Raw genomic sequence first — 25,672 nt, forward strand, 5'->3', positions numbered from 1 at the left:
TAAAGCTCTTTACCCTTTCAGTGATTTCCTACACTGTGAAAAAATACAAAAAATTACATTTACAACTTACAAAAGTGATATGATCACACTACAATAGCAAGTATAATGACCACAGTGGATTGCATACTAAAAACACAATAAATGAGTACTGAAATACTGTGAGTCAAGGGGAGCGTTTGTCTCTGTTGTGTGAGGGTGACTTTGCTGAAGCTAATTTTGGCGCTGGACAATACAGGTGTTTGTTGAGGTCAAAGCTTCGAGGCTGGATGAACTGGGTCCTCCTGGCTGAGATGGAGCACTTCTCTCCTGGCTCTGAGACTGCTCCCCATGGGTCATTGATGTTCAGCCTTTTACCAAATTTGGCTGGCCTTTCAGACTGCAGTCATGCTGATTAAACAGACTATTGTCATTGTTTTCAGAGGCTGCAGATGTGGAGAGGTGCCACAGGCACTTTGCTCGTCTTTGCCTTAGGTAGAGGGCTGGAGGCTGAGAAGATGTGGTTCTCAAAGGACTGTGTGTTTCAAAGAGGAAAGTAATGTAACACAACTTACACGTTCTCATTCTCCACTCGTCAAATACAGCAACTTCTGGCCCTATGCGTCAAACTATGACGCTCTAGATATCCCTAGTTTACCATTTGTCAATTCCCGTTTTTGACATGAACACTAAACTTTTGTTTTCACAGTTTAGCTACTTTACCTACTGGGTTAGGTTCAGGAATAGATCGTGGTTTGGGTTGAAATAAGTGCATTAGTTAAATAATTGTGTGACTACATTATGTAAGTGTCGTAGTTGGGTAACTTAACTTAAAACTAGTCAACATTGACTTCTGGTTTCACAAACACTGGTCTCCTGAGTGAAAGACTTGAGTTTGTTTGACCCATCCATCATCTCCCAACCAACACCCTGTATGGAATATGTCGCTACGTAACCTGACTTCTTCCTTTCCTCACACTATAACTCTGGCCACGTAGAGCATCACAGCTTGATGCGTAGGACCACTGACCAAGTTGCAGTATTTTACGCATTGTGAGTGAGAATTGTCTGGAGACAATCCATTCATCTTTTTCAGATGTGTTTTTATTATTATTTAGTTATCTAGACTTAATTAATACAATGTTGAAAATCCAGGTTCCCCTGTTGCAAGTTTATATTAAGATTTGTTTTGTTATTGCTCAATTGTTAATAGAACGTTGAGTCTTTTCTCTTAAAAATGAATGTTCTTCTCTTCCCATTTCCTAAGGCTTACCCAAGCTCAATAACTCCAGAGAGAGAAAGTACACGGTTTTATCTGGTGTTTAATTCTAAGGTTTGGTGTCTACTTTATTAACTGAAATCTTCTACTGTTGTGGAGGTAAATGTGAAGTAGCAAGGTCAGGTGGAAGAGGTGGTATTAGGGAGGAGGATAGCACCGGCAGCTCACCAGGCAATTATAACAAGATTAAGAGGAGATTTGAGATGTGAGAGATATTGTACTCGCATGCTCCTGCACATAGACAGACCAATCTAGCCCTCTCCCACTCTCCCACACGCAAATACAAAGCCATATAATTGACTTTGGCATATAGAAAGACGGAGCTTGCTGGTTGTCTTTATAGAAGTGTAGCGACACAGACGGTCACATTTACAGACGTTCTCACAGTCATGACAGGTGAAGAAATGTCTCCATTCCTACGCTGTGTCCTGTTCACAAGGCTCTGTGTATTATAGCTTGTTTGATGTTTTTCTTTGCCAGTGCCCATCACGTCTACAGCCCGTTGCTGAAGTGCAGTGTAGACGCACTGCCAACATTTGCATTTAGAAAAGGCTACATTAGATCATATCTTCAACCTCACCACCTATTAGTCAATTAAAGGGTTAATGACATGTCACAGATGAAGGTTCAGTCTTGGTTGACACATACTGCTTCCAGACAACCAACCTTTAATCTAACCCACTTAAATATGCATGAGCCCCCCCAGTGGGGGTTTAATGGTCCCCCAATCTCACCCTATACCCCTGCCCCCAGTTTGACAAATGAGATTTGCACTTTGAGTTACCAAGACAACACTTTGCTCAAGGTTCTGTGAAATACTCAGAGAGGTACAGAAAATGTGTATTGGCTGCTGTGAGCAAGCCTCTTCTGACCTTATATTCATAATAAGAGTGTCAACTCCTGTGCTGCCCTTATGTAAATATCGCACACACTCCTGCTGTAGAAATTGATAAAAACTTGGTCTTACCTCATATTACCTGACAGGTGCAATTTGTATTCCCTGTATATGTACACTGACAATCCAGCTAGATGTTCTTACTTCATAATCATCAGCTATACTGTATGTACAGTATGTGTGACTGGTACACATATTATGAGTACTTGTGCATATAAGCTAATATTGGGTGATGACATGACACCTGCAGCTATGCTCGTCAGCAGTGATTCATATTTTCAAAGTAAACATGGTCACATCTGGATAGGCACAGTTTTCACTATGTAACCTGGCCTTTTGTATTGAAAGTAGATAGATTATTGTTTTAAATGCTCGTGAACACAATCTTGTGTGTGTTGTGCACAGCACTCTGTTTCTTAAATCCCTCCACCCCTCCCTCCACCCCTCCTTCTCCCCGTCTCTCATGTCCCTAATGACCTGAGAGCAAATTGTTGTCTAAAGGCATTTCTCTGATTATTTCCGGATCAATCATGAACATATGGATGTCCTGGGAATGAGAGATGCAGGGCCGCTCAGTTATTGTAAACACGCCAATAATATCAATGATGGGAGGCTAAACAGTAGAGGTCGTTTGGATTGGCGCTAAACATGTCAATAGTGTTTATTTAAGAGACTGAACTGGTCAGCACATGGCCACTGTTCCGCCACAGATCCATTTCAATGCATAGATGGAATCAATGTGCAAGTGAGCTTATGTAATTTGAGTATGAAGTGAGTGGTTTGCCCTTGCCTTTTCAATTTCCGCACTGACCTCACACAGATCCCCACTAGAATTATAATGGCAAAAGTGGGATGGGAACCGTGCTACAGTGTAGGGGACAAGTCTCATTGCACTTGGGAAACAAGGTCATCCAACCTTCTGTCTTCAGCCGCAAAGCACATACTCAAAGGGAAAGACCACCATTACCGGCTCCCCAAAGGGAGTATCAAGTCAATTCCCAGCGGGAACACAAACAGCTTTCCCTCTCTGACACACACACACACACACACACAGTCGCAGGCATGTCCACACTCCTCTCAAGCCCTCTGACCTCACCTCAATTACAGAGAGACATCTTTGTTTGGGTTCCTGTGCCTAATTAGCATGGTTCACCACAGAGCAAGTGCTCGGTTAAATTCATTTATCAAAGGGCCCTGGGACAATGCTGCATGTCACACCATTAGGATTGCAATCTCTCTCATCATCCATCCAGCTCATTTCATGAAGCCGTTTGACAGTTCTGATCAAGGGAATGAGGTAGGGAGGGAGGGAAGGGGCGAGTGCGGCATTACGGAGCGATGGACGCATGGTAACAGCATGTAAAACAGAATGCTGGAGAGAGGATACATGTGGATGCTGAGCGAAACAGACAAATCATGTTAGCAGGAGACACGACGAAGAGAGCAACAAGACGAGCGAAAAATGAGTGACAACGTTTTAGAAGGTGGCAGATGGAAGAAGAGAGAGTTGAATAGATTCTGTGAAGATAAATAAATGAGGAAGAATGGAAGGGAAAGAGAAAACAAGCCTCAGAGGTATTTATATTGAGGCCAGTTTGAGTCGGTCTGGGCAGATATGCGTTTAGACAGTGCTGGCAGCCTGAATCTCTCCCTTTCACACCTTCCCCATGAGAACACAGCTTAATGGGTCTTTGTATACACACACTGCCTATAGAGGCCACTGCAGCCTTCAACATGCATCAAATATTTAAAGCATATTCCGTTCTCAAGACACGCGAAACCCTCAGACACCCCCATGTTCATTTTTTTCACAGCCTCTCTGAGTCATAAATGTCAACATAGAAAGCGATGCTGGCACATCTGTCGCCGTCTGTCTCTGATTTGCTCCCTCCTTTAAGTAAAAGGCAATTGTTTATCTGAATTGGAACAGGATATTGTGAATCATTTTTCAAAAACATTGTCATTTGTTATTTTTCACATATAGTGTGCAAATTGATGCATGGGTAAGAGAGGGGATGGGGCGGTTCGGGGCTGAGGGAGACGACCATTGGACAATCAATCACCGCAAAGTAGCCCGCAATGACAAGTAGAAGGTCTGACATTTTTGACTGACTTGATTGATGTGTTTTTGAAGTACGGGTGGAGACGGTGTCAAACTCCCTTTCTGGCATCGAGCAGATATATCACACATCACACCGCGCACCGCTCAGCTAGGATCAGGGATATACTTTTAAACAGTGCGTACGGATCCACTGCACCATCCTGCTGTTTCTCAATGAAGAAAGTGTACACCGCCAGAATATGAGTAGGTCTATTGAACATCTCGAGTTTGATTCTCACAACAACTCTGATTATTAAAAATGATATTTAAGGCAATAAATGTGGACATATGCTTGTGTGCTATACCTGTACCATGTATACCTTTTATAGTTATGGTTGCTTGTGTGTGCATTATTTCATCAACTTTGTCAAAGTGCACTTTATTAAACTTTACTGAAGTTGAGTTCATTACAGGAATGTGAAATAGCAACATGTTGTTGTAAAGTTTTTCTCTCAGTAATGTGTTGCCCTCTGTGTTGCCCCTCTGAGACTCTATTGTGCCACAGATGTGACATTCAAATCATTTCAGCTGCTATGCACTTTTTATATACATTACTCTGAGTTTGAAAGCTATTTAGCTATCCCTTGAAGGTATATTGTATTAATTATTTTCATACTTGAACCTTGAGCTTTTCTTCTGAAATGTATTGGAACATTATTTTCTTTTTTTGTGTGTGCGAGAGATTCATAAGTAAATGGTGGGTATATGAGTAGGGGAAGGTGAAAAGTAGGAGGATGTGAAAAGCGCTTTGTCCTAGGGATGGAGCTACTAAAGCAAAAATATATTCAGTCAGTTAATCCTAAAATTCTATGAGCTATGAAGCAGACCCCCACCATAAATTCAGAACACCAACAGTAATTCTAAATGTGTGCATAACTAACTACACTTTAAACCCTTATTAGTAACCAATTGACCTATTGGTAGCTGTGTCCAAAGGTGGAGTTATCAGTACGGCTGCTTTGCTGAAACCGCTCCGAGAATTTGAGTTTTATTTTCCACGTAGTATGTGCCATGAAGCTCTAAAAAAATGAAAAGAGTCATGTTCTGTCTTCTCTCCTCAAGCTTTTTTCATCCTGGTGCTCTTATTTCACACCCTTCTTTCTCTCAGCATAAAGGGTGGTAAGGCAAGGTGACATTTGAAAAGTGCATTTCCCTCTCCGCTCCGTCAATCTGTTCTTTTTCCTTACAGACAGCCCCCTCCATCTGCACACTGCCACAGCGAGCACACGTACACTTTACACACACACACACACACACACACACAGCGACTCCCTGCCTACTGACAATCATATCCTTGGTTACTGCCGGGGCTTTGTGTGTTTGGTAGACCAGACTGCGACCCCTGGACCCTAAATGACATTGCGGGCTGCGGTGTGACCTGAGGGCCCATTAAGAGTCAAACCCAACACCAGATCTGTCACATACTCTAGTGTGCCGAGCTGTTGGACATCACACTGTCACCTCCCAATGACAGCTTGTCAACACCTGTGTCAAGATGATCGATTAGCAGATCGAGTCCCTAAACCTTGTCCTGCTGCTTGCTCGCCCCTCTTTAGACTGATTAGAACAGGGTTCATTTATATTTCCTGGCACACAGACAGCAGGTTTGTTTATCTCCCCGGTGACAAAGTTTTGTGCCACGTTTGGAAGTTAATTGCTTGGCTCATTAGCTGTGTGTGTGTGCGTTTCTGTCTTGAAGCTGCGGGGGATTTGATATTGTCTTGTTATGGTGAGATGTTTTACGACACAAGCGGTGATCTTTCAACCTAAAGCATAAAATGGCCTGAAAGCCCTGTATGATCTGTTCAATCTCCTCATTCATTTTTAATGGCCTTTGAAGAGAGTGCTTGTTTTCCATCACCACCACCATTTTGGCAGAGAGGTAAACAGATGGATACTGACAGTGAGCGAGCATCTCACAAGTGTCTCGCTCCGCCATATCTCCCCCTTGACAGAATTCAGCAAGCTTTCACCCATTTTTTTTCTCCTGTGGGTTGCCAGTAAAATAAACACCAGACATTATAGGGATTTATGTAGCACAGAAATAGGAGGAAATACCAGTATGAAATTGACAGCTTGTCGACCGCAGTCACAAATAATGGGGCTCTACTATGAGCTTGTTGCAGTTTGTGGTTCAGACAGCTCAGGTTTTTATTGATGCAGCTGCCTTTTAAAACATGGACTTGGTTTCAATCTTACATGTTTAACAACTTCAAAAGAAATAATCTCCCTTTACTGTCTTTCTCGCTTCCTCTCTGTGCGTGTTCCTGCTCTGTTTTGCATTTCAACTCTTTGTCACATCTTCTTCTCCCATTCATTTCCAAAATTCAGAGTGATTTTGCTTGACTTTTGGGTTGCATTTGCTGGTGAACACTGACAGACATAATAAAACCATCTTTTCTTCCTGTCAGACACAAGTGTACATGTAGCAATCACTGCCCCAGCAAAGCTTTTGACAAATTGCTGTTATTGTGACTTTAAATGCGCACATAAACAAGCAAATCATTAATCACTTTTCGGCTGATGGCTTTTGATCAGCGGGGAGAGATTGTGTTCGAGGATTCGTTGAAGGTCGCTGTGCAGATCTGTGATTGCTGTGTAAATCGATTATGGCAACACCTTTCTGTCAAGGATGCTGTCGGAGAGCCAAGCAGGACCTCAGACCCAAGCGCCATGTTTAAGTGAAGGGATTGGTTATTGTTCAATACATTCATCATAGACAGGCGTACAGAAATAACGAATAAATTTGATGTATACAACACATGCTTACATGTTGTCATGAGTCTACTGTCTCAAACCAACATGCTAAAAAAAAAAGTGTGCTTCAGTTATTTACATTGGGTTCAATGACTGTAACACGAACGGGCCACTCATATTGGTAATGGCAAGATCACAACAAACTGACAGTCAAATGCCGCTTTGTAGCCTATTTTAGGTTCATTTCTCAGCCCCTCTCATCAACCAATCAGCAGACATTTTTTTTGCAAACGAGCTCTGATGTAGCTGAGGTATAAATAGCATACAGTCGGTTTCATAACAAAGTTTGTGACTAGCCAGTGAAACTGTTGGAGACGTTACTTTCCCGATCAGCGTTATGTTTGCTCAGTTGGCTGAAGCGTGGAGAAACCTCTTTACAGCTGCTCTTTGTTCCGTTCTGCAACACATTTACTTGCTGCACTTGCCACCTGTTGATGGCTGTGAGTCTGGGGCATACAAAGATGTGTGACTGGCTAAAAAAAGAGGGAACATTGATGGATCACTGCAATGTCCTGCTGACAGCCTCAGGACCACTCTGACGGTGTCCTGTCAGCCGCGGGGTACATTTGGAAAAGCGACTGATATGAAGAGGACATTGAAAAGGGGGAGGGATGTAACAGGCGCAGGCATTGTGAAGGTAGAAAATGTGAGGCAGCTTTAAAGCGAGAGGCATTTAGAGGGACAACAAGAGCAACGGGTACAGACGGAGGATGAGAAAGACAGCAGAGCCAGGTGACGTTATGTTCAGTCTTCTGAGGAGGGATGTGGCTGTTTTGTCAGCTCCTACAGGCTGAGGGTTATCTGTCTCCCCCAGCTGTGCCACCCAGCTGTCACACACTGCCATGCTCCGCTCTGTCCTGGCATCCTGGCACACGGCTCCCTCTGCCCACCATTATCTGCTTGCGTGTGTGTGCTGAACATTTGTCAGTCGTTACGGTTGAAGAATATTAGTATGGAAATGAGCAGGTTGAGGTTGTTTATGCATGCGTGAACCAATATGAGAGTCTCTGCATGCCCTTTCCTCCATCTCCAAGACAGCTGACTATCACCGACTACCAACCACGCTTCCTGTCTTTTAGTTAATCAAGTCAGTCTGTACACAATGAAAGTTTTCTTTTCAAGACAGTCTTGGAATCTCTCTGCAGTCATTTCCCAGTGGAAGCCATGTGCCTCTCCTAGACACCAGACTAATCTGCAGTCCTCACTGCCCCACTCGCCACCCCAACCCCGCTGGGTAAGAGCCTCAATTACCCAGAGCCTATCACCACAAACAGCCACTTTGCAGTCAACCACCTGTGACTCGGACTGTGGGAAGCTTTGGCTGCATGGGGCTCTGTGGGGGGAGAACAGCCAAAGCCTTGGGCTGGCCAGCCAACCATTGATTAAGGGTATCAGTATTGATTAAGGGAGCAGGGGACATCTGGAATGGACCAATTTATGTCCCCACATCAATTATTCAAATGGCTGCCGCTGAATTGGATTAGAGGACGAGCTTCATGCCATCATTTCTACGCATTTACAATCTGTGCCCTCTCAGCAAGCTGTCGTTACAAGTCTCCTGACAAGTCAGCCCCTTGAAATGCAAACTTTTAGTTTGTCACATTTGCTGCATGTGCAACTGGTGTAAGTCCTTGTGCTCTGTTCGGATTTTCTCTGCTAAAAGTGCATTGGTAAAATGCTAGGACAAGCTCTGATTTAGCCCCGATCACTGGCTAATGCCTATAGCTGTTTACAGGCCCACACTGTGTGTGTTGTTAGATTTGTTTGCCCTTCTGTCTGTGTTGACATCTTGAGGGCTTGAATGCAGCAAAGAATGGCACCGCCTGCTAAAGTCTGGTCCAGAGGGTTATACATATTCATAATGTTGGTGCTGAAGAAGCTGTGAATGGCTTTGTTCACGTATGGTCTGTATTCTTTTGCTGGCGGTATTTGCGATCATCTGCGCGAGTGTGCCTGGTGGGATTCTGCGTTGTGTATCATGCCGCAGTCGGCCGTCAGAGAAGGCCCAGCACTGAGCCCAGCTGATGGGCACCTGTCCATTGTAGACAGGCTAACATGGTGGGAATGAAAAGTGTGACAGAGCCAGTGACAAAAGCCCACAGGTGGCTGACTGTGATAGTGGGCTGCCCTTTGTCTATTTCCCCACCGGATCAGCTCACAGAAACACTGATTCCTTTGACAATGATTAATGAATGATTTTAATATTTCTCCTATATTATCATGGACTGTGTTTGACTCTGTACCAAACTGCAGAATATTAGTCATTTTCACTTTTTGTTTTCCTTTTATATAGAGCAGTATAGTGTACATCCGTCACAGTATTGAGCTTAATCAATTTCAGTCTAAAAAACACAACCTCTTCCTGTAGGTTATACATGTTTCCATATTCATGCAGCAGAGGGATTTTCTGTACCTGTCTGTTGCACAGCTAAAATCCATTATCCACAGGAAGGACGTGTTGGACATGTAAGTGGACAATAAAGTAATATTAAATTCAATGTACTCCTCAACCAGATAATCAATTAACTGTGTTGTACAGGCTCACACAGCTCTGGTAATTTGTGTTTCAGTGAGAGCATACGGTGCTGGAGCCCAGGGAGCAAATGTGCAGTTTAGAAGGAATTGCATGGTTGTTATTGATTAGGAGATGAAATGGGAGAGAAGATTTGTGGAGCCCTTAAAGGAGAGACCTCAGAGCATGCTGTGTGCGTGCGTGGGTGCGTGTCTGTCTGTCTGTCCGTGAGCATTTGTATGACGAGAGGCAGGGTTGTGTGAGATCAGTGGCAAGGTTTGGCATAACAATGTTTTGCAGCCAATTTATCAGGTTTTGCAGTTGGAGAGGTTTCTGCGATGCAGTTTGGCAACAATCGCATATGAGAAACTGTTTGAGCACAAATAAGACACCTCTATCACAAAAAAAAATCTAATTTTAAGCTGTTTCACCTAATAGCAGCTTTTAATGGAAAAAGCAAGGGGAGCTATTTAATAGGACTCAGATCCAAGGACCTGCAGTGAAGAAGCATTATCACACAGTTATTTATACTCCAGCCGACTTACACACCTAGTCTCTGCTTAAACACTTACTTCAGTGTTACAAACTTGTTCAGAAACCTTTTGACAGGCTCTAATTTGTATCTTCATCCTCCATCTGTAGTGTTTAGGGTTGTTTCTGGCTGTAAATTTGAGTCTGTCTGATTTTGTTCCCACTCTCTCCCTGCTGCCACCAGCAACACAAATGTTTACCAAGACAGAGCAGACGGAGGAGGATGGGCTAATATTGTTAATTGCTCCCATCTGTTTGCGTACAGTTGTCAATATCTCTGAGTTCACTCCTGAAATTAGACCCGTTAACCAGTGTCCAAGCTGCACTGCTTTCAGTCAGGCAGTCAACACAGCAGTCAGTTATCCACAAGCCAGGAGCCAGGAGAGAAACCTGACTCCAAAACGTAATCGTTTTTCTGGCATCATCTGAGATTATCAAAAGGATTTTTGGCAAGAATTTGTTGCAAAAAACCCATAATTTTAGCTCAACTGACTGTCACACTGTTATCAAATCATTAGAAACCGCTTGACAACACTCTGTTGTGCGAACAGTAAAAGATGAACGACCTTTGAGAAGCTGCAACCTTCTGGAAAAAAAAAAAAAAAGCAGAGAGATAATATGAAAAGACTTAAGCTCCATGCACCTTCTCCAGTTTAACACCTCTAAGTCCCAGATAAAATCCACTTCTTCTCCTCTGCTGTCTTCATGCTCCAAAGCTAGTGAGTGCTAGAGATACATCACAAACACCATTAGCCTGGCTAACCCATTACTAAGCTTGAAATGTTTTATACTCTGATAGCTCATAACTGAGCTGTGTGTGTGCGCAATGTCTTTCTCTAACATTAGTTTCCTAAATGTACCTGTTACTCAAACATGTGCTCTTTGTAAGAAAACTTTGCCACAGCAGCTGATAGAGTGGTATTAATCTTTTGAATTGTTCTGTTGACAGTAAATCTAATAGTCTCTTGTCTTGAAGATAAGTCTTTTAAGCTGAGGTGGCCAGGGGATGAATGTGGGTTCAAGTCCCCAAAGCTGCAGGTTCTCCCTCATCGATTACCCAATCCTGTAACCCCTCATGCCCTCCAACACTGATTGCCTTAACAGCACCAAATTCCTCTCTTCTCCTCGTCTGTCCATAACTCTATCTCCATGTGAACAGGCGCAATCTTTTTTTTCTTCTTCTTCTTTTGCTATGGCCACATCACATCAGTGTCTGTTGATGTAATGGTGGGGGGGGGGGTTTGGGATGAAAGGGCTGCAGTGATCATGGGAGTGTGGTGAACCACCCCTGGTGCAAAGCAATCATAGCTGGCTCTATATCATCCTGCCCCCTTCGCTACCTCTCAACCCATCACCCCTCAGAGTTGCCTCTCTCCTCCCTTCCATTATTCCCACCTCACTAGTCAGAAAATTAGGGTGACACTTGGCGGCCCCCCCTCCTCTCCCTACCTCTTTTTCCTCTCTCTCCTTCCACCTCCCCTCTTTCTATTTCTCACCCATTACCCCCAGTTCACTGGTTGGTATATCGAGGGTGACACTGGGCCAATTCAATCTCTCATCCCCGTCAGCTCCTCAGCTTGCCGGAGTGCTGCATCCTCCGGTCTATGGGCATACCCTTCCAGCGGGTTGTCACTCTGTTATCTACACTTCACACCTTCCTTGCCCTCCTTTGCTACACAGAACTTTCTATTTCCTCATCTGTCACTCCTGTTTTCCTTCTACTTGTCTTTTTTTTTTAAGCGTACCTCTGACTTTTAAAGCCCCGTGTGCCTTATGGAAGGTGTTTCAAGATGGCCTTGTTGTACTGGGGTAGTGATATGAGTCATCGTGCATCTGTACCAGTTGAAAAAGTTGATGTTGTCGTGGAAGCTGTTTGTTTTGTGAGATAACAAAGCTGCCACAAATCAGAAAATTAGTACATTCAAACATGTTTGCCTTTGATGTATTATATTGAATGATCCAGATTTTAGAACCAGTTGTGTGTATACTACATAACTCGAGCTACGCTTTGTAGACTGATGTATGCTTAGAGGCAGGGATTTACCGCTTTGTTTTCTTGATTGACTTCAGGACTACTATTGGCTTCAAGAGGAAGAAGCTCATGGGTTCAACTAGTCTTTACCAATGCTGCTGTTTCCTAATTATTTTGGCAGCAGATGTTGCTTTTACTGCATTATAATGACCAGGGCTGCATCATGTCTCATTACACCTCTTGACAATATGAATAAGATCCATGGATTTACCCCATGGAGTTTATTTTACTGAGATTAGGAGTTAAGCAGCATTTGCATCACTTGGAATAGTGAATAGTGAGCCAGTTTAAATTAATAATTACAGAAGAAAACCCATCAGCCAGTTTCTAACGACCGAATCCAACTTGGAAATTGGAATGGTTGTCAAAGTTGGGAAGATGTATTTTACATCTGTGTGATGTACATTCAGCCTTGCCTTGCCTGCAGCCTGTTTCTTTCAGCTTTCCTCATTAAGAAGAGAAGAGTTGCATGAAACATTTAGATGTAAATATTGTAGTTTAGGAGTATAATGTGCAAGGATGCTAGCTGCACACCTACTTGCATAAACGGTATGAGATGGCTTTGTCATTAGGTCGGGATCTCTATGAAAGGCAAAATCATCCACTATAATTTCAGAGGTTTTGACTAAATTATATGTAGTTGTGGGCCAGGCTTCCCTCCATGCTTTTAGAAAGGTAGACTAAAGGTACGACTGTTGGATGCTTAATTACAAATTATTTAGCGATTTACTTCCCATTTGCAAAAACTTTTTACAATGTCTGATTTATGACTTTTTTCATCAAACTGTACTATGACTGTTTTTATTTTTTTGGACATGCTATTCTATGACTTTTTTGGACATGCTATACTATGACCGTTTTTGACTTTTTTCAACATGTTAAACTGACTTTTATCGACATGCTATACTATGGTTTTTTCTCAACCTACTGTATCATGACTTCTCCACGGCATGCTATAACTTCTTCAGTGTACTGTAGTGTCTCTGCCATGTCCCCCTATACTAGGAGCTTCTGACATACATAATTAATGCTTTTTAATGACATACACTATCACTTCTTCTATTGCATTCTATAACCTTCTTTGTACGACTTTTCAAGACACAGATACTTTGCCATGATTTGTTTTATGACATACTTCATTGTGAAATTTTCATGATATACCATACATTTTTTTATTTACACTTTGCTCAATTTGCAGCCTGCAGTCTTGTAAGAGGGTTAGTACAATCAAAAATAAAAAACAATAATGAAATGCTTGGTTTCATAATAAAGTTTATTCTATATTACAAATAGTATTTTGTTCTTGACTGCAAAATAGGAATGCATTATATTTACATACACAGGTATACAATTATAACAAAGTTAGAGAAGCTCGCCTTATATCCCCCAGGTTTCAGTTTTGTCTCTTGATAAGATACTCTTTATCTTTCAAATATGGTCTAGTAAAAGTCTTTTCTAGCATGTTTCTGTAACACCTGCTATAACACTGAGCAAGGAGGACATTTTCAGTTCCTACAAAACGTTTGAAGGTGGAAACTTTATCTGTGGTGTTGGCAACACAAGGTGGCTAAAAGCAGACAACCTTTGTTACAGGGGAAGGGAAAGGGCAGGGAGAAATGAAATACAGGATGTTACACTGGGGGGTAGATTCACAATGACAGTCCAGGACTCGCACCTTATTGTTTTTTCAACACACAGCTGTGAGGGGAAACTTTGGGTATCTAGACAGAGTTATCATTGGCTACATGAATGAAAGGGGTTCAGTTATATGTTTCTAACAATATCAATGCAAGCTTTGCATGAATTAATTATGTCAAGTCCCTAAATCAATCTTTTTCCAATAACTGAGTGGAATAAGTTTACTAAATAACATGTCCAGCAAACATCTTGTGAATGTACCCCTCCAAGATGAAACAGACATTCTGTATAGCTGCAGATAGTAATTAATGGAAAATGACTTAGATATCTTACATACATTTGACACAAGGGCTAAGAAAGAAACATTTACTTGCCAAACTCAGTCTTAAAGATAAGTCTACTATTAAGCCTAATAAGCCTTTCTTGTTATAAAATTCTGTTTATCTGTATGATAAAGCACATGTATACATTCTTTCTTCAGGGTGTTCTTTTCTTTCTACATTTTTATTTTGTGACATACGGTGGCAAACTGATGAACGTTTTTGTTGCTATTCATGAAAACCTTTGTCGAACCATATCTGTTTGCTTTTATAAGTGCTCATCATTAGTTATTTGAAAACAGCTTCATAATTAAACATGTTTTCTGTTCTGGGCTTAACTGATGGAGAACAAAATTGTAAGTAATTATCATGATGAAATTACCAAGTAATGCAATAGACAAGTACTAAAACATTAATGTAATAGCAAAGACAAAGCAAGATTCGACTTGCATCTTATGTGAATCACAACTAAAAGACACTGGAGGCCTATAATGGAGGCCACAGTAAAAGGGACAAGAAATTAAAAACAGAGTTCATGTTATCTTTACGTGAGATCTATAATCTTAAAATTAACAGTTGATTGTAAATTATTTTAAAGTCCCAAGTAGTAGTAGAAGTTTATAAATATCTTTGAGCAAGACAGTTCTATTTAATACCATCCAAATAGGTCAACATGCAAGGGTATATATCATCTGTTTTATTCAGCGTCTAAAACTTCACAAAAACTATGGGCATGAGGTTCTGCATCAGGGGTTGAAATGGATAAAGGTTCCACCTTAAACGAAAGTTATAGTTTTTATTACATGAACAATCCACTTTTTCCATCTTGATTCTTCCAAGCAAAAGAAAGATAAAAGAACACATCCACATCATCATTGCAAGGCTTAATTTTCTTATTTTTCACTTTTTTTTTAAATAAGTTTCTTAAATTGTTTACGTTTTACATGCGCTTAAAAAGCCAATAAAGGACCCAAGGTGGACCTAGGGCGGTCTTCACACATTCACATCACCACATGGGGCACGGTTGTCAAGGCAAAAGAAAGGGCAGAGGTCAAAAGGTACGGAGGGCGCCTCCATCATCTCTCTTTCAATTACTCTCTCCAACAAGTCATATCTACTTTTAATGTCTAACATTTTCTGTTTATCCTGCCGTGATGCTCACTTCCTGTTCTGTTCCTGCTCTGCTTTATTCGATTTTTTTTTTTTCTTCTTTTTTTCGAGGCTTGGAGAAGGCCCCCCCCTGCCGCCACTGAGGACAACTACACTAATACAGACAAGAGCGCCTCAACAGTTAAGGTTTTTGCTGTATGCAACTAGCTACCATCTCCAATGCTTGTGCAAAACAGAAAAGAAAACTGGTAAGTCAGGAGCCGGACACGAGGGTGAACGGTGTGCCGAGAACTGGAGAGACCCGGGACGATGGAAAGAGGAAGGAGGATCGGATCACCTCGCCCACAGAGCCTCTCACCTCGACACACTGAGGTCAGAAAAATCACAAGTTACGTAAAGTTTCAGTCACAATATTTTTTTGTCCTAGAAGTGGTTGTATTTTTCTTAGTCCTTTTTCGTCAGTTCCTCAGTGGCACTTTACAAATACATTTTTGACCATTTTGAAAATTTCAAGCTCCTTTGGTTTTTTGGCTGACCGACTAAGTCCATCTTGTTTGATTTCTCCACACAAAAGTCTTTAAATGAGAACATCCTGGGAAAGAAGTGCTACTCTCACAACAGAGCCCCGTTAGGGAGCCGTCTCAGGCTATCTGTATTGAATCATTCTTCTGATTTAAAATGTTCACGCAGTTTCTTACCCAGTACATTTCAGTCAGCTTTTCCCGTTACCTCCTCCAGGGTTGGCGTAGATATCTGGGCAGTCAGGATCTTGTGCAGCTGCTGATTTTGTGTGTGTGTGTGTGTGTGTGTATCTGTGCGTGTATGTGTGCTTTTATAGACTGTCGCAGTGGCGACACAAGATTGGAAGTGGCTAGAGCCAGAGAAAGACTGCTCCTGGTGTTTGGATTAGCAGTCAAAAACACTGTTGTCCAGAGTTGGTTGTGTGCTTCTTACAGAGGATCCATCTTGGCTCAGGACCTCCAGGGTTGTGTTTAATAGGTTAATTTTGCATTAGCCAGATGAAAGCAGAAATCATGAGCATTTTCTTTGAAGTAAATGTATGCTGGGCAGGGAAAATGTGCGTATGTTGTAAGGGGATATAGTTTGGGGATGTTCTGGTATTTAAAGTTTTAGTGTCAGTCACGTTTCAATAATGGAAAAGTTCAGAGAAGCACTAATTCTTCCTTTACCCCCATCAGTCATTTTCTTAATTACAACTCCAGCTACAATGAGAGAGAGCGCACAAGAACATTCTGGTTTTGCCTGGACTCGCCCCAAATTTCGCAGATATGTATGCTTCGCTTGTAGGTACAGTGTAAACTTGGCAAACCCGTCCTTGCATTAATTTTCTTCAGAGGTGTTCATTTGGCTTGCAGGCATCGTTTTTGATGTTTCCTCTTGATTCCGTACATTGAATATAGAACTACAATAAACTGGACTCTAGAGATGTTTTTATTTTCACTATCCTACTTCTGAAAAAAGTTCTCAACAAAATGGACACCCAACATTGTGGTTTTTAAAGAATTACCTATCAGTGTAAATTCTTAAAGGCAACATAAAAATGTTTTTCCCCCTCTTTTCTTCCAGCAGGGGGACTGAAGTATGCCAATATGGCCAGCTTTCAAGCAATCACCCCTTGAAGCTTTCTCTGTGGTGACGCTGAGGGATCCCCCGCATTGCACTGTGGGAAATGCCGACCTCAGTCCCGAAACCACCCTTGAGATATCTTCAGGTAAACTAGTCTATGCAGCAGAGTGGATGAGGAAAACAAAATATTTCTTGGGGAGGAGGAAGCAGAAAAAGGTCAAGGAAGAAGTCATCATCTTTGAAAGGCGGAGGGAGGAAGTCACATGATGAAAAAGATGGGGACAGGTCTTCGCTCAGGCACGGCTCGGTTTCTGATGGGGTCTTTTCCCAGTGCGCCCTGGGAAGTGCGGTCCTCAGCTCTCCAGACTCATGAAGGCCACCACCTGCTCCAGCTTGAAGGCCAGCCTTTGTTTCCGGGCTGCATCGTCCTGCTCCAGTGAACAAACAATCTACCAGCAGGACAGTGAGGTAAACACAGACATTAGACACCAAAAGTCATAACTATTCAAGATTTTCCAATGTGTTTTATATTTCATTATGGAAATACTGCTGTAGAAAATATGTACTCTAGTAAATGGAATATCTTGATGACATGGATCACTGCTGTGCGTACTGACAAAACGGCAAACTTTAAAAACAGTTAAAGGAATCCTCCACGGAAACATTGTAGCTTCCTCCTTGTGGAGGTTGTCAGCTTGGATACACGGCAGTTACCAAAAAAGTATTAAAACATCTATTTTTCCTCATCTACTTGTAGGGCTGAATCATTACAGGAAATGGAGCAACAACAAGTTGGTGGTAAGGCAATTATTTTGGAATCCATAATAAGTGATGCAAGTCTAAGATGACAACAGCTGCCGTTCCTCAACACTCTTTTTCAGTGGAATATTCCTTTAACTCTGCTTACTAAAGATCAATAACATCAGTATGTATGCAATGGGCTACATCTTAGATAATGATGACACAGTGTTGACTTGAAGTGTAGTAAGTGCACGTCTCAGTATTACATACCTCCTCAGTGTATTTCCCCACATAAGAGTAAATCTCACTGAGAGAGCTCATGGAGTTGAACTCATTCATGTGCATCCTTGACTGTTCTGCCAAGTAGGCATTCATGTCCTGGTCGCTGATCGCTTGCATCTTACTAATGTCTGAATAGTACCTATTAAAAGAGACAGGGAGGAATAACACAAAGCAAACACTTGTTAGGACTATATTTGGGAAATACTGTAACATACAGATAGTGCTGCTGTTTCCCTTGGAGCATAGGAACATGACTGAAATGAAGTCATAGTTGACACTAACAGGCCTCAGATTTCAACCTTGAACACATACACACACACACTGCATTGAGGTAAGGGTAATCAGTCAGTGTCGACAGCAGCTGTGTTGCCCCTATCAACTATGTTGATTAAAGCTGGTTATTTACATATTACAGTTCTGTAGCTGCTCGAGGACAGGCCTGGTGTTTGGCTGGATAATTCTGGGCATGTGTGAGGGAGAGATGGATTTGCCAGGGAGCAAGTCTTCAGAGCAAACTGAGCAAAGGAAAAGGGCAGGTGGATATTACTCATAGCCTTTGCACAGAGGTCCCACACATCAACACCTGTCCAGTGCTGGAGGGCAGTTGTAGGGAGCTCCTCGCAGGGGATTGTTGTGCAGAGAACAAAACTAAAATCCTATGCTTTGAAAGCGTAGTGTGAGGTTATTTTCAAGACCGTTCCAATATTAGGCCGAGACTTGATGTGTTTATCAAAATGCTAAAGATAATCAACCTTTTTTTTTTTTTCCCAGCATGCCTTCTACAAGCTTGTTGTTTGTCTCTTATGCGACTGACAGGACATATTCAATTTGAATCAAAACAGAAGTATTCTGTGGTCAGGTCTTTATTGCATAGTTGCAATAAGGGCCATGCTATCATTGTCTGGAGACCATTAACTCACCCACTTCAAATGAAGTATCAATATTTCACTTGCCAGCTTCACTTCGCAGGCATTTTTTCATATTTTATGACATACTACTGTGACATTTGTATTGGATACTATGCAGTTGCATTTAATGGCATACTAGACTATCACACTTTCATATGACTTTATTTAGGCATTTCCATGGGGTACTGTACTATACTATTTTATGACATGCTATATTAGCACATATTTATGGCAATTATTTGTATTAAATACTGTGACTTTTTTGAGACATTCTTATCGCATATATTAAGACAATATTTTAAGGCATATTAATAACATACTGTAGCAGGTAAAACGCTTTGTGGGGTATCATGGCACTGCCCAATTGCACTGCCTCCAAACCCGAAATATGCATCATTTAGTCGTTGAGCATTTTGTAGATTGACTGCAGAACAGGAACAATTCAATGTCTACATGTCCCGATAGAGAAGTGCTGAATGAGCAGCAGACATTTCCTTCCTGGGGCACAGGTTGTCATCAGCATGCTCTCCAGGTAAGGATGTCCCATCTTTACAATTATGCTGCACTAAAAAGTATTCTTTCATAGCTACAGCATTCTGCCATTTACATCTTACTTAATATCACTGTTGGACAGCAGAGTGGAGCAGCTCTAGATGCACCCTTACTCAGTCACTACTATTTTACAGAGGCTTTTCCAACTAAATAACGCAGTGTTGCTGACAGCATTGCTCCACCAAACTTGCAATGAAGGCATGATTTATATACATGAGTACAGGCTAAAATTCCGGCTTGTGCTGCCCCCTACAGTGGCAGTTGCTGCATTCTCTGTTCACACTGATCATTTCTCAGCTTACAGTATTCAAACACATCCATGCATGAATCAGCAGATGACCCTCACACCTATTTGTGTTTATGGGACACTGCAGACACATATGGGACTAATGAGTGTGGTTCTGAGCCTGAAGCTCCCCATTTTCTTCCACACATTCAAGCAGCGCACATATATTCTCGTCTAAACCGCTTCAGACTACCCCATCTTTTATTCAGGACCTCTTTGACTCCTCTGCTAACAAATACATTAAATAAAAATCTCATTTTAACAAATTACCAGCTTCTACTGCCTGCTATTCTTAAAAATGATTTCTCTCTTACTCTCTCTTTCCACACAAACACACTTTTGCACTTCTCTATACTGTAGATCTCATGCCCTGGGCGTTCCCATCCATTCTCACTGTGTTGTAATTTGGATTGTGTTTCATGGCCCATAGATCACAGAGCTACAGTCGCATTGTGTGTGTGTGTGTGTGTGTGTGTGTGTGTGTGTGTGTGTGTGTGTTGGAATGAAACATGGCTAATGTAGGCTTTCTGATGTTTTCACTCAAATAAAAGCCCACCCCACACACACGCACACACACTTCCTCTCCTCATCCATCCAGTGTTTGTTGTGCACATTTATCAACAGCTCACCTCTCCACCCAGCTCTTGTAGCTGGGAATGTCCTTGGCATAAAGCAGCTTGTTGGAGGGTGAGTCCTTCCCAAGGCGGTGTTCTGAGGTGGAGCAGGAGTCCATGAAGGTCTGGGCCACCACAGACAGACAGGCATCTGTGATGCTGCTCTTGTGTATGTCAAACACAAACTGGGGGTTCTTGATCACATTCACCCAGAAACGCAGAGGTAGGCTGCAGGAAAAAGGACAAAGAGAACAAAGGAATTTAGTTGCGATAACACAAGTTTAATACTTTTATTTTTCATCATTTTTCAATAATGTATGTACGTGTGCTGCAGCTAAAATTTATTTTGCATATATTGTTCAGTTACATCTCAGTGACAGAACACCCAAATAGCCTTTTGTGAAACAGTCTGTGTCCATTTGAACTGCTCTGATGCCATTTTCATATTTCCTACAGCCAGTCAGGCAATATACATGAACATATTATGCACCAGAAGGGGAACGAGGAATCATTCCCTTTGCAAAGCTAGTATACAAGCCCTGTTGTTGCTGATGTGCTCTATTTGATGTGTGTTCAGTTCAATAAAGCCTTTATCTTTAAAACCAGGTGGTGGCTGGCTCTTGTTTTTTTCCAGCAGTGTCCAGGGGTCGTCGCTGGGGGCCGCACAGTGACACGGTTCATATTGCCTTGTTTGTGCAAGTGGGTCCTATTTTGTGCCTGTCCAGAATAATAAAAATATACAAGTCTGTTTATTTGCTGGGCTTGTTTTTGCCAAAATGAAAAGATATAGGGCCAGCTTTATCTGTGTGTTGCAGTGAATGGGCTCAGGTGGCATTAGGAAAGAGCTGAGCTAGTTGGATCTCTATTTCTTTACTATTCTCTTGGCTACGCATTTTTAGCTAACGTGGCAAAAATCAAACAGGAAGGACACTGCAGTCTAACCTGCATAGGCGTGTCTCTGTGGGGCACAATATCAAAGGATGAGGGGGAAAGAAAACAATACAAACTGAAATGCAATCATTTAAATCCAACCGGGGCTCCCCTATCATCCCACAATGCATCTGTCATTGCACAACCACCCACAAAGCCATTCAGATGTGCAATCTAACAAAAGAGGATTTGGACTCAGAGAAAGGAAAACTCCGCATTAAGATTTTAAAATTAATCTGAGCAAAGAATCTAGTGGGATTAGGTGCAGGGATCAAAGGGATATTAACACCACTGCTGTGCTGCCTTGATAGTTGTCAATCTGCCTCAGCTGCCCTGAGCTTTGAGCTATGTTCTATTTAAATGGGGCAGTGGAGACTACGATGATGAGCTTCCCCACATGACTCCATAATAACATCTACACAGTGCCTATGGTGTTGGAAATAGTCAAAGCACATAATTTGTCAGCGGTTAACTTGTGCCGAGTAGTTTTAAGAAGCTGATGGATGGATATAATCAGTCCATTTGGTCAGGGATTAGGTTAAATATCAGCTGCCAAGATCAAGGGCATCTTTCATCCGAGAGGAGTTATGCTGGTGGAGTCCATTTAATAAAGGACTATTTCCCTGCCCATCAATTTAAGACTACACAATGCTATGAATTCAAACTGACTTAAGATAAGTGTTTGTCCACTACTCCAACAAGAAGCATTTGATAATAGCAACAGTTTGTACAGTAACGTTATTTACTAAATGGTGTTTGGTATCGGAAAATCTCTTTCATGAATCAGAGTACATTATCCTTTCCAAAGAGGTAACTACTCATTTTATTACTAATGCGGAGTGTAAGCCCATTTAAAATCAACTCTGTTAATCCTCATCTCTTCAAGAAGGAAAGTTTACCAACCAGTATTGAGAAAACTTTTCAATCGTCAGGCAGCAAAAACAATCACACTACTGTAAACCATATGTACTGTTTATCAGGTCAGTTCTTAACATTTTGAAAGGCACTATACAAATGACAACAACGAAAGGAACACATAAGTACATCCACACCAACAAGTCTCCCTTCAGTAGCATGTCTCTTGCAGTTTGCACACAGAGCCACTGAATCCACAGTTGTGGGATATTGTCCCATTCCTGTAGACAAGCCTAATGAAGTTGCTTGGGTCACAGATGTTGGCATTACAGCACAGGCAGGGAACTGACCAAGCCTGACCTTTTTTCATGCAGCGATCTAAGGTTTGAATGAACAGCTTTACAAAGGTGACCCGACTGGGCATTGTTCCAACTGGAGTAGGCAAAAAGGCAAAACATTTCATGTGAATGGCAAGTTCCGATCACTCACTGAGCAAGCTGTGTGTCCGGAGAAAAAGAGCTTAAACTGATTGGAAACTTTCTGTAAATTACACACCATATCATTTTACAGATTCCAGATAATTAACTCAACCCTAAAAGTCCTAGGGATGCCATTAACAGTCAGAGTGGGCTGGGATGGTGGTATGACAGCGGATAGGTAGTTATCTGCATGCAGAGAAGATGAGGGTGTGTGCCAGGTTTGCACAATAATTAAAATTCTGTCTGTTGCATCTCAACATGACAAACACTGCAGACAGAGACACAAACACCAAATACAGAAGAGTGAGGCTGAGAGGAGACGCTGCCACTAATCCAAAAGATACCATCTGGAGATGCTCTTGGAGCCAGTGACTCATGCAGCCACACACTTACTGTACACACACACACAAATTACAGCTCTGTCACACAATGCAGAAATAGCACTTTAACTGAATTTTACTTGCACAATTAAAATTGACATATGCATAACAGTTTACTTTAAAACCTTGATGAGGTTCCCAGTCTAGTTCCATTCTCAGCTATGCAAAGTAAAGCTTTTGACGATAGTTTTGAAAAACTAATGGTTGGTTAGTGGGTCATTTACAAACATAATATGATGGTACAAGAAGCTAACTTGTAACAATCTAGGCCTTGAGGCACCACAGGCTGAGAGATGATCTGGCATTAGGACTGCATCAGAGGATGTACAGTGGAGCTCTGATGGGGGTAGTAGTCGGGTGAATAGGTCTGGCTGCAGTGATGGGTTGAAGTTAATAGCGTGTGTGATGACAATGGGCCTGGTAGGTTTTAATGGGACAGGGGGCCCAGTATGGGAGGGATACTGGCATTATTATTCTCTACCATTAGAAAAAAGAAGGCTTTTGTTGTTGCGGACATTGCACTCCCTTTTGAGATGATTAAAGGTTACGGGTAAGCACACACAGTAAGACGTGAAAAGACACAGGCATATGCACACCTCACACAGAGAAGATATCTATGGTGGCATCAGCACAAACTGTTGTGTGCAATCTAAGTGACTTTTTGTGATGGTGTGTGATGATAAACTGCTATTCATTCACAGCCTTCTAGTGAGAGCCCTTTCCATTAAGAGTCCAATGTAAAAGCGACCTGCTGCACCCTCCGAAAACACTTAACACAAACTCCAAATGGCCCAATAACAGACGCAGAAAAAGAAAATTAAGACCATAGCATAAAGTAAATAATATTTTTCCCCCTTCTTTAGCCTTTGTCCCTTAATGCACATCAATTCTATCCTCCCATCTCCATGGTTCCCCTGAGCCTTGGGCTGAGTGATGCATGCTGGGATTTTGGCAAAGGCCAGGAAGCTAATGAGATATTAGTGCGCATTTAACTCCCACTGAGTTCACTTCCCTTTCTTCGCCATTTCATTTCTCTCCTCACTGCATTCTGTTGCACTGTTAGTTATTTAACCCCTACCAACCTCTTAAGGTGGGCTCACAGAGGTCAGTATGGTCTAAATTAATCAGCAGATATTAATTTAGGGGTGTACTTCCTTCACCTGGGAGCGTACATTTGTCACTATGGGGCTTTTCACAGTGACAGGCGATTTTTGGCCCAGTTACCTATAATAATAGATAGAGAGTCTTGGCAGCCAATTGGATTAGCCCCTTGTGGATGGCTTTAATGAAGATTACAAGCCCCTGTGGTTAATGGATATTAGGAAGGGAAGAGGCGTGTGGTGAAGCTTGGCACTGACACAGGGCAAAACCAGGGCAATGCTATGTGAAATATGCCAAAATGTACTGATTGTGTCTACAGTGCATTAACTAACAGTGCAGAAAGAAAAGGCCATGAATGGAGCCAAAGGCACCCCACTTGTGTATTAAGACTATATATCAATAATGTGTCTGTCAAAGATCCAAGGAACTGCATCACCAGTTTCTCAAGTGTTCTTGAACTGAGCCCACTACGTCTACATGTGTGTGCACGTTTCTGTGTTTAAAGGTATGTGCAGATTCAGGTGCTTGAACTGCTCAACTCACCAGTTGCTCTTCCATGTGTGTCGGACATGCGGGTCATGGATGCTGTGTTTGTCGGCCTGCTCATCCAAGAAGTCAAACATGTATTTGATGGCCAGTGGCAGGGCGCTGCCTCGATGGGCCGTGCTGAAGATGGTCTCAAACAGGTCGTCCACAAACTTCTGTAATGTACCCTGCAAAAGAGAGATGGAAAACAGATTATATGAAACCCTAACCCAGGTTTCTTTTCATTCAATTATATCGCTAGTTACAGCCAATACCCATTGCAGTTTTCAAAGGTGTTAGAAACTTCTAGAAAGGTATTTCTATTGTCATTTTAGTTTCCACTGCTCCACAGGAGTTAAAAAAGGTGCGCTCCATAGAGTGCAGTCATCTCTGACTGCCACAAACCACTGCTGTAATATCTGACTGAATGAACACAACCCACAATTGGCTAACACCCTGTCTACACCACAAGTCTATCAGATGTAGTTTTCCCTTGCACATGTCACACAACAGACACGCTCTCATTTTAATCGATGCAGAAGTCTAAAACGGCCGTGTCTGAGATCCGCGTTACGGGCGTAGTGAGTGAGGAGTCAGTCGGAAGTCATTAGAAGTATAAAACAGGCAATGGAAGTTTTTTTTCAGAAAATGTGAGTCAACGCAACCACAAGAGGATGCAGCCATAACTGTGGCAAAAAAAGTATGCAGTTTGCTGCATCAGAACGCAAGATCAGCCATGGACAGACACCAATGTGCACATTCATTCACTCACAGATTCACTCTCGATTGCCACCATGCACACAGAAGCAATTGCATGATTCTCCTGGCAGAGATAATAATGGTATCTTATATGGAATATGAAAATGTATGTTATGATTATGTATTTTAAATTGGATGGGTGAATGAGACCGTCTAATACATTTAGCAACATACCAATTCCTGAAGTCGACAGATTGGTTTGAACGTATATTCTTTCCTGTGAGAGTTGTTGTGCCGTGCATGTCACTTTGTCCTCAAGCTCAGATGTTTATGTGTCTGACTACTATCTAACAGACCTGGCCCCTAAATCTGCTTGCAGCTTTGATGGGGGAAATTGTTATTTCACAGCTGAATTTTAATAATATCTGGGAACAGGAGGCACATCTTCTAAGCCTCTTTGTGCTGCCGGATTAGCTCCCACACTGCACCATTGACCCTAATTTGATTTAATGTTGGCGACTTTAAGGAGGAGGAGGAGAAGAGAGAGGAGAGACAGAGTGAGAGAATCTAATCCTCTTGTAA

At 42.0% G+C, this 25,672-nt stretch overlaps 1 protein-coding gene across 1 annotated transcript in view; it reads right to left on the reverse strand.

Annotated features, from left to right (window-relative positions):
• Positions 1-15,126: 15,126 nt before the first annotated feature.
• Positions 15,127-25,672, reverse strand: part of plxna4 (plexin A4) — a 205,782-nt gene continuing 195,236 nt past the window's right edge. The window contains exons 29-32 of the mRNA XM_031858799.1: positions 24,410-24,579; positions 20,137-20,349; positions 17,750-17,900; positions 15,127-17,187 (exon numbers count right to left, since the gene is read on the reverse strand). Coding sequence (XP_031714659.1) covers positions 17,092-17,187; positions 17,750-17,900; positions 20,137-20,349; positions 24,410-24,579 — 630 coding nt within the window. The 3' untranslated portion in view covers positions 15,127-17,091. The remainder of the gene's footprint in view (positions 17,188-17,749; positions 17,901-20,136; positions 20,350-24,409; positions 24,580-25,672) is intronic.

Source organism: Anarrhichthys ocellatus, unplaced genomic scaffold, assembly GCF_004355925.1.
Source record: "Anarrhichthys ocellatus isolate YVR2014 unplaced genomic scaffold, GSC_Weel_1.0 scaffold21, whole genome shotgun sequence".
NCBI classification, from domain to species: Eukaryota; Metazoa; Chordata; class Actinopteri; order Perciformes; family Anarhichadidae; genus Anarrhichthys; species Anarrhichthys ocellatus.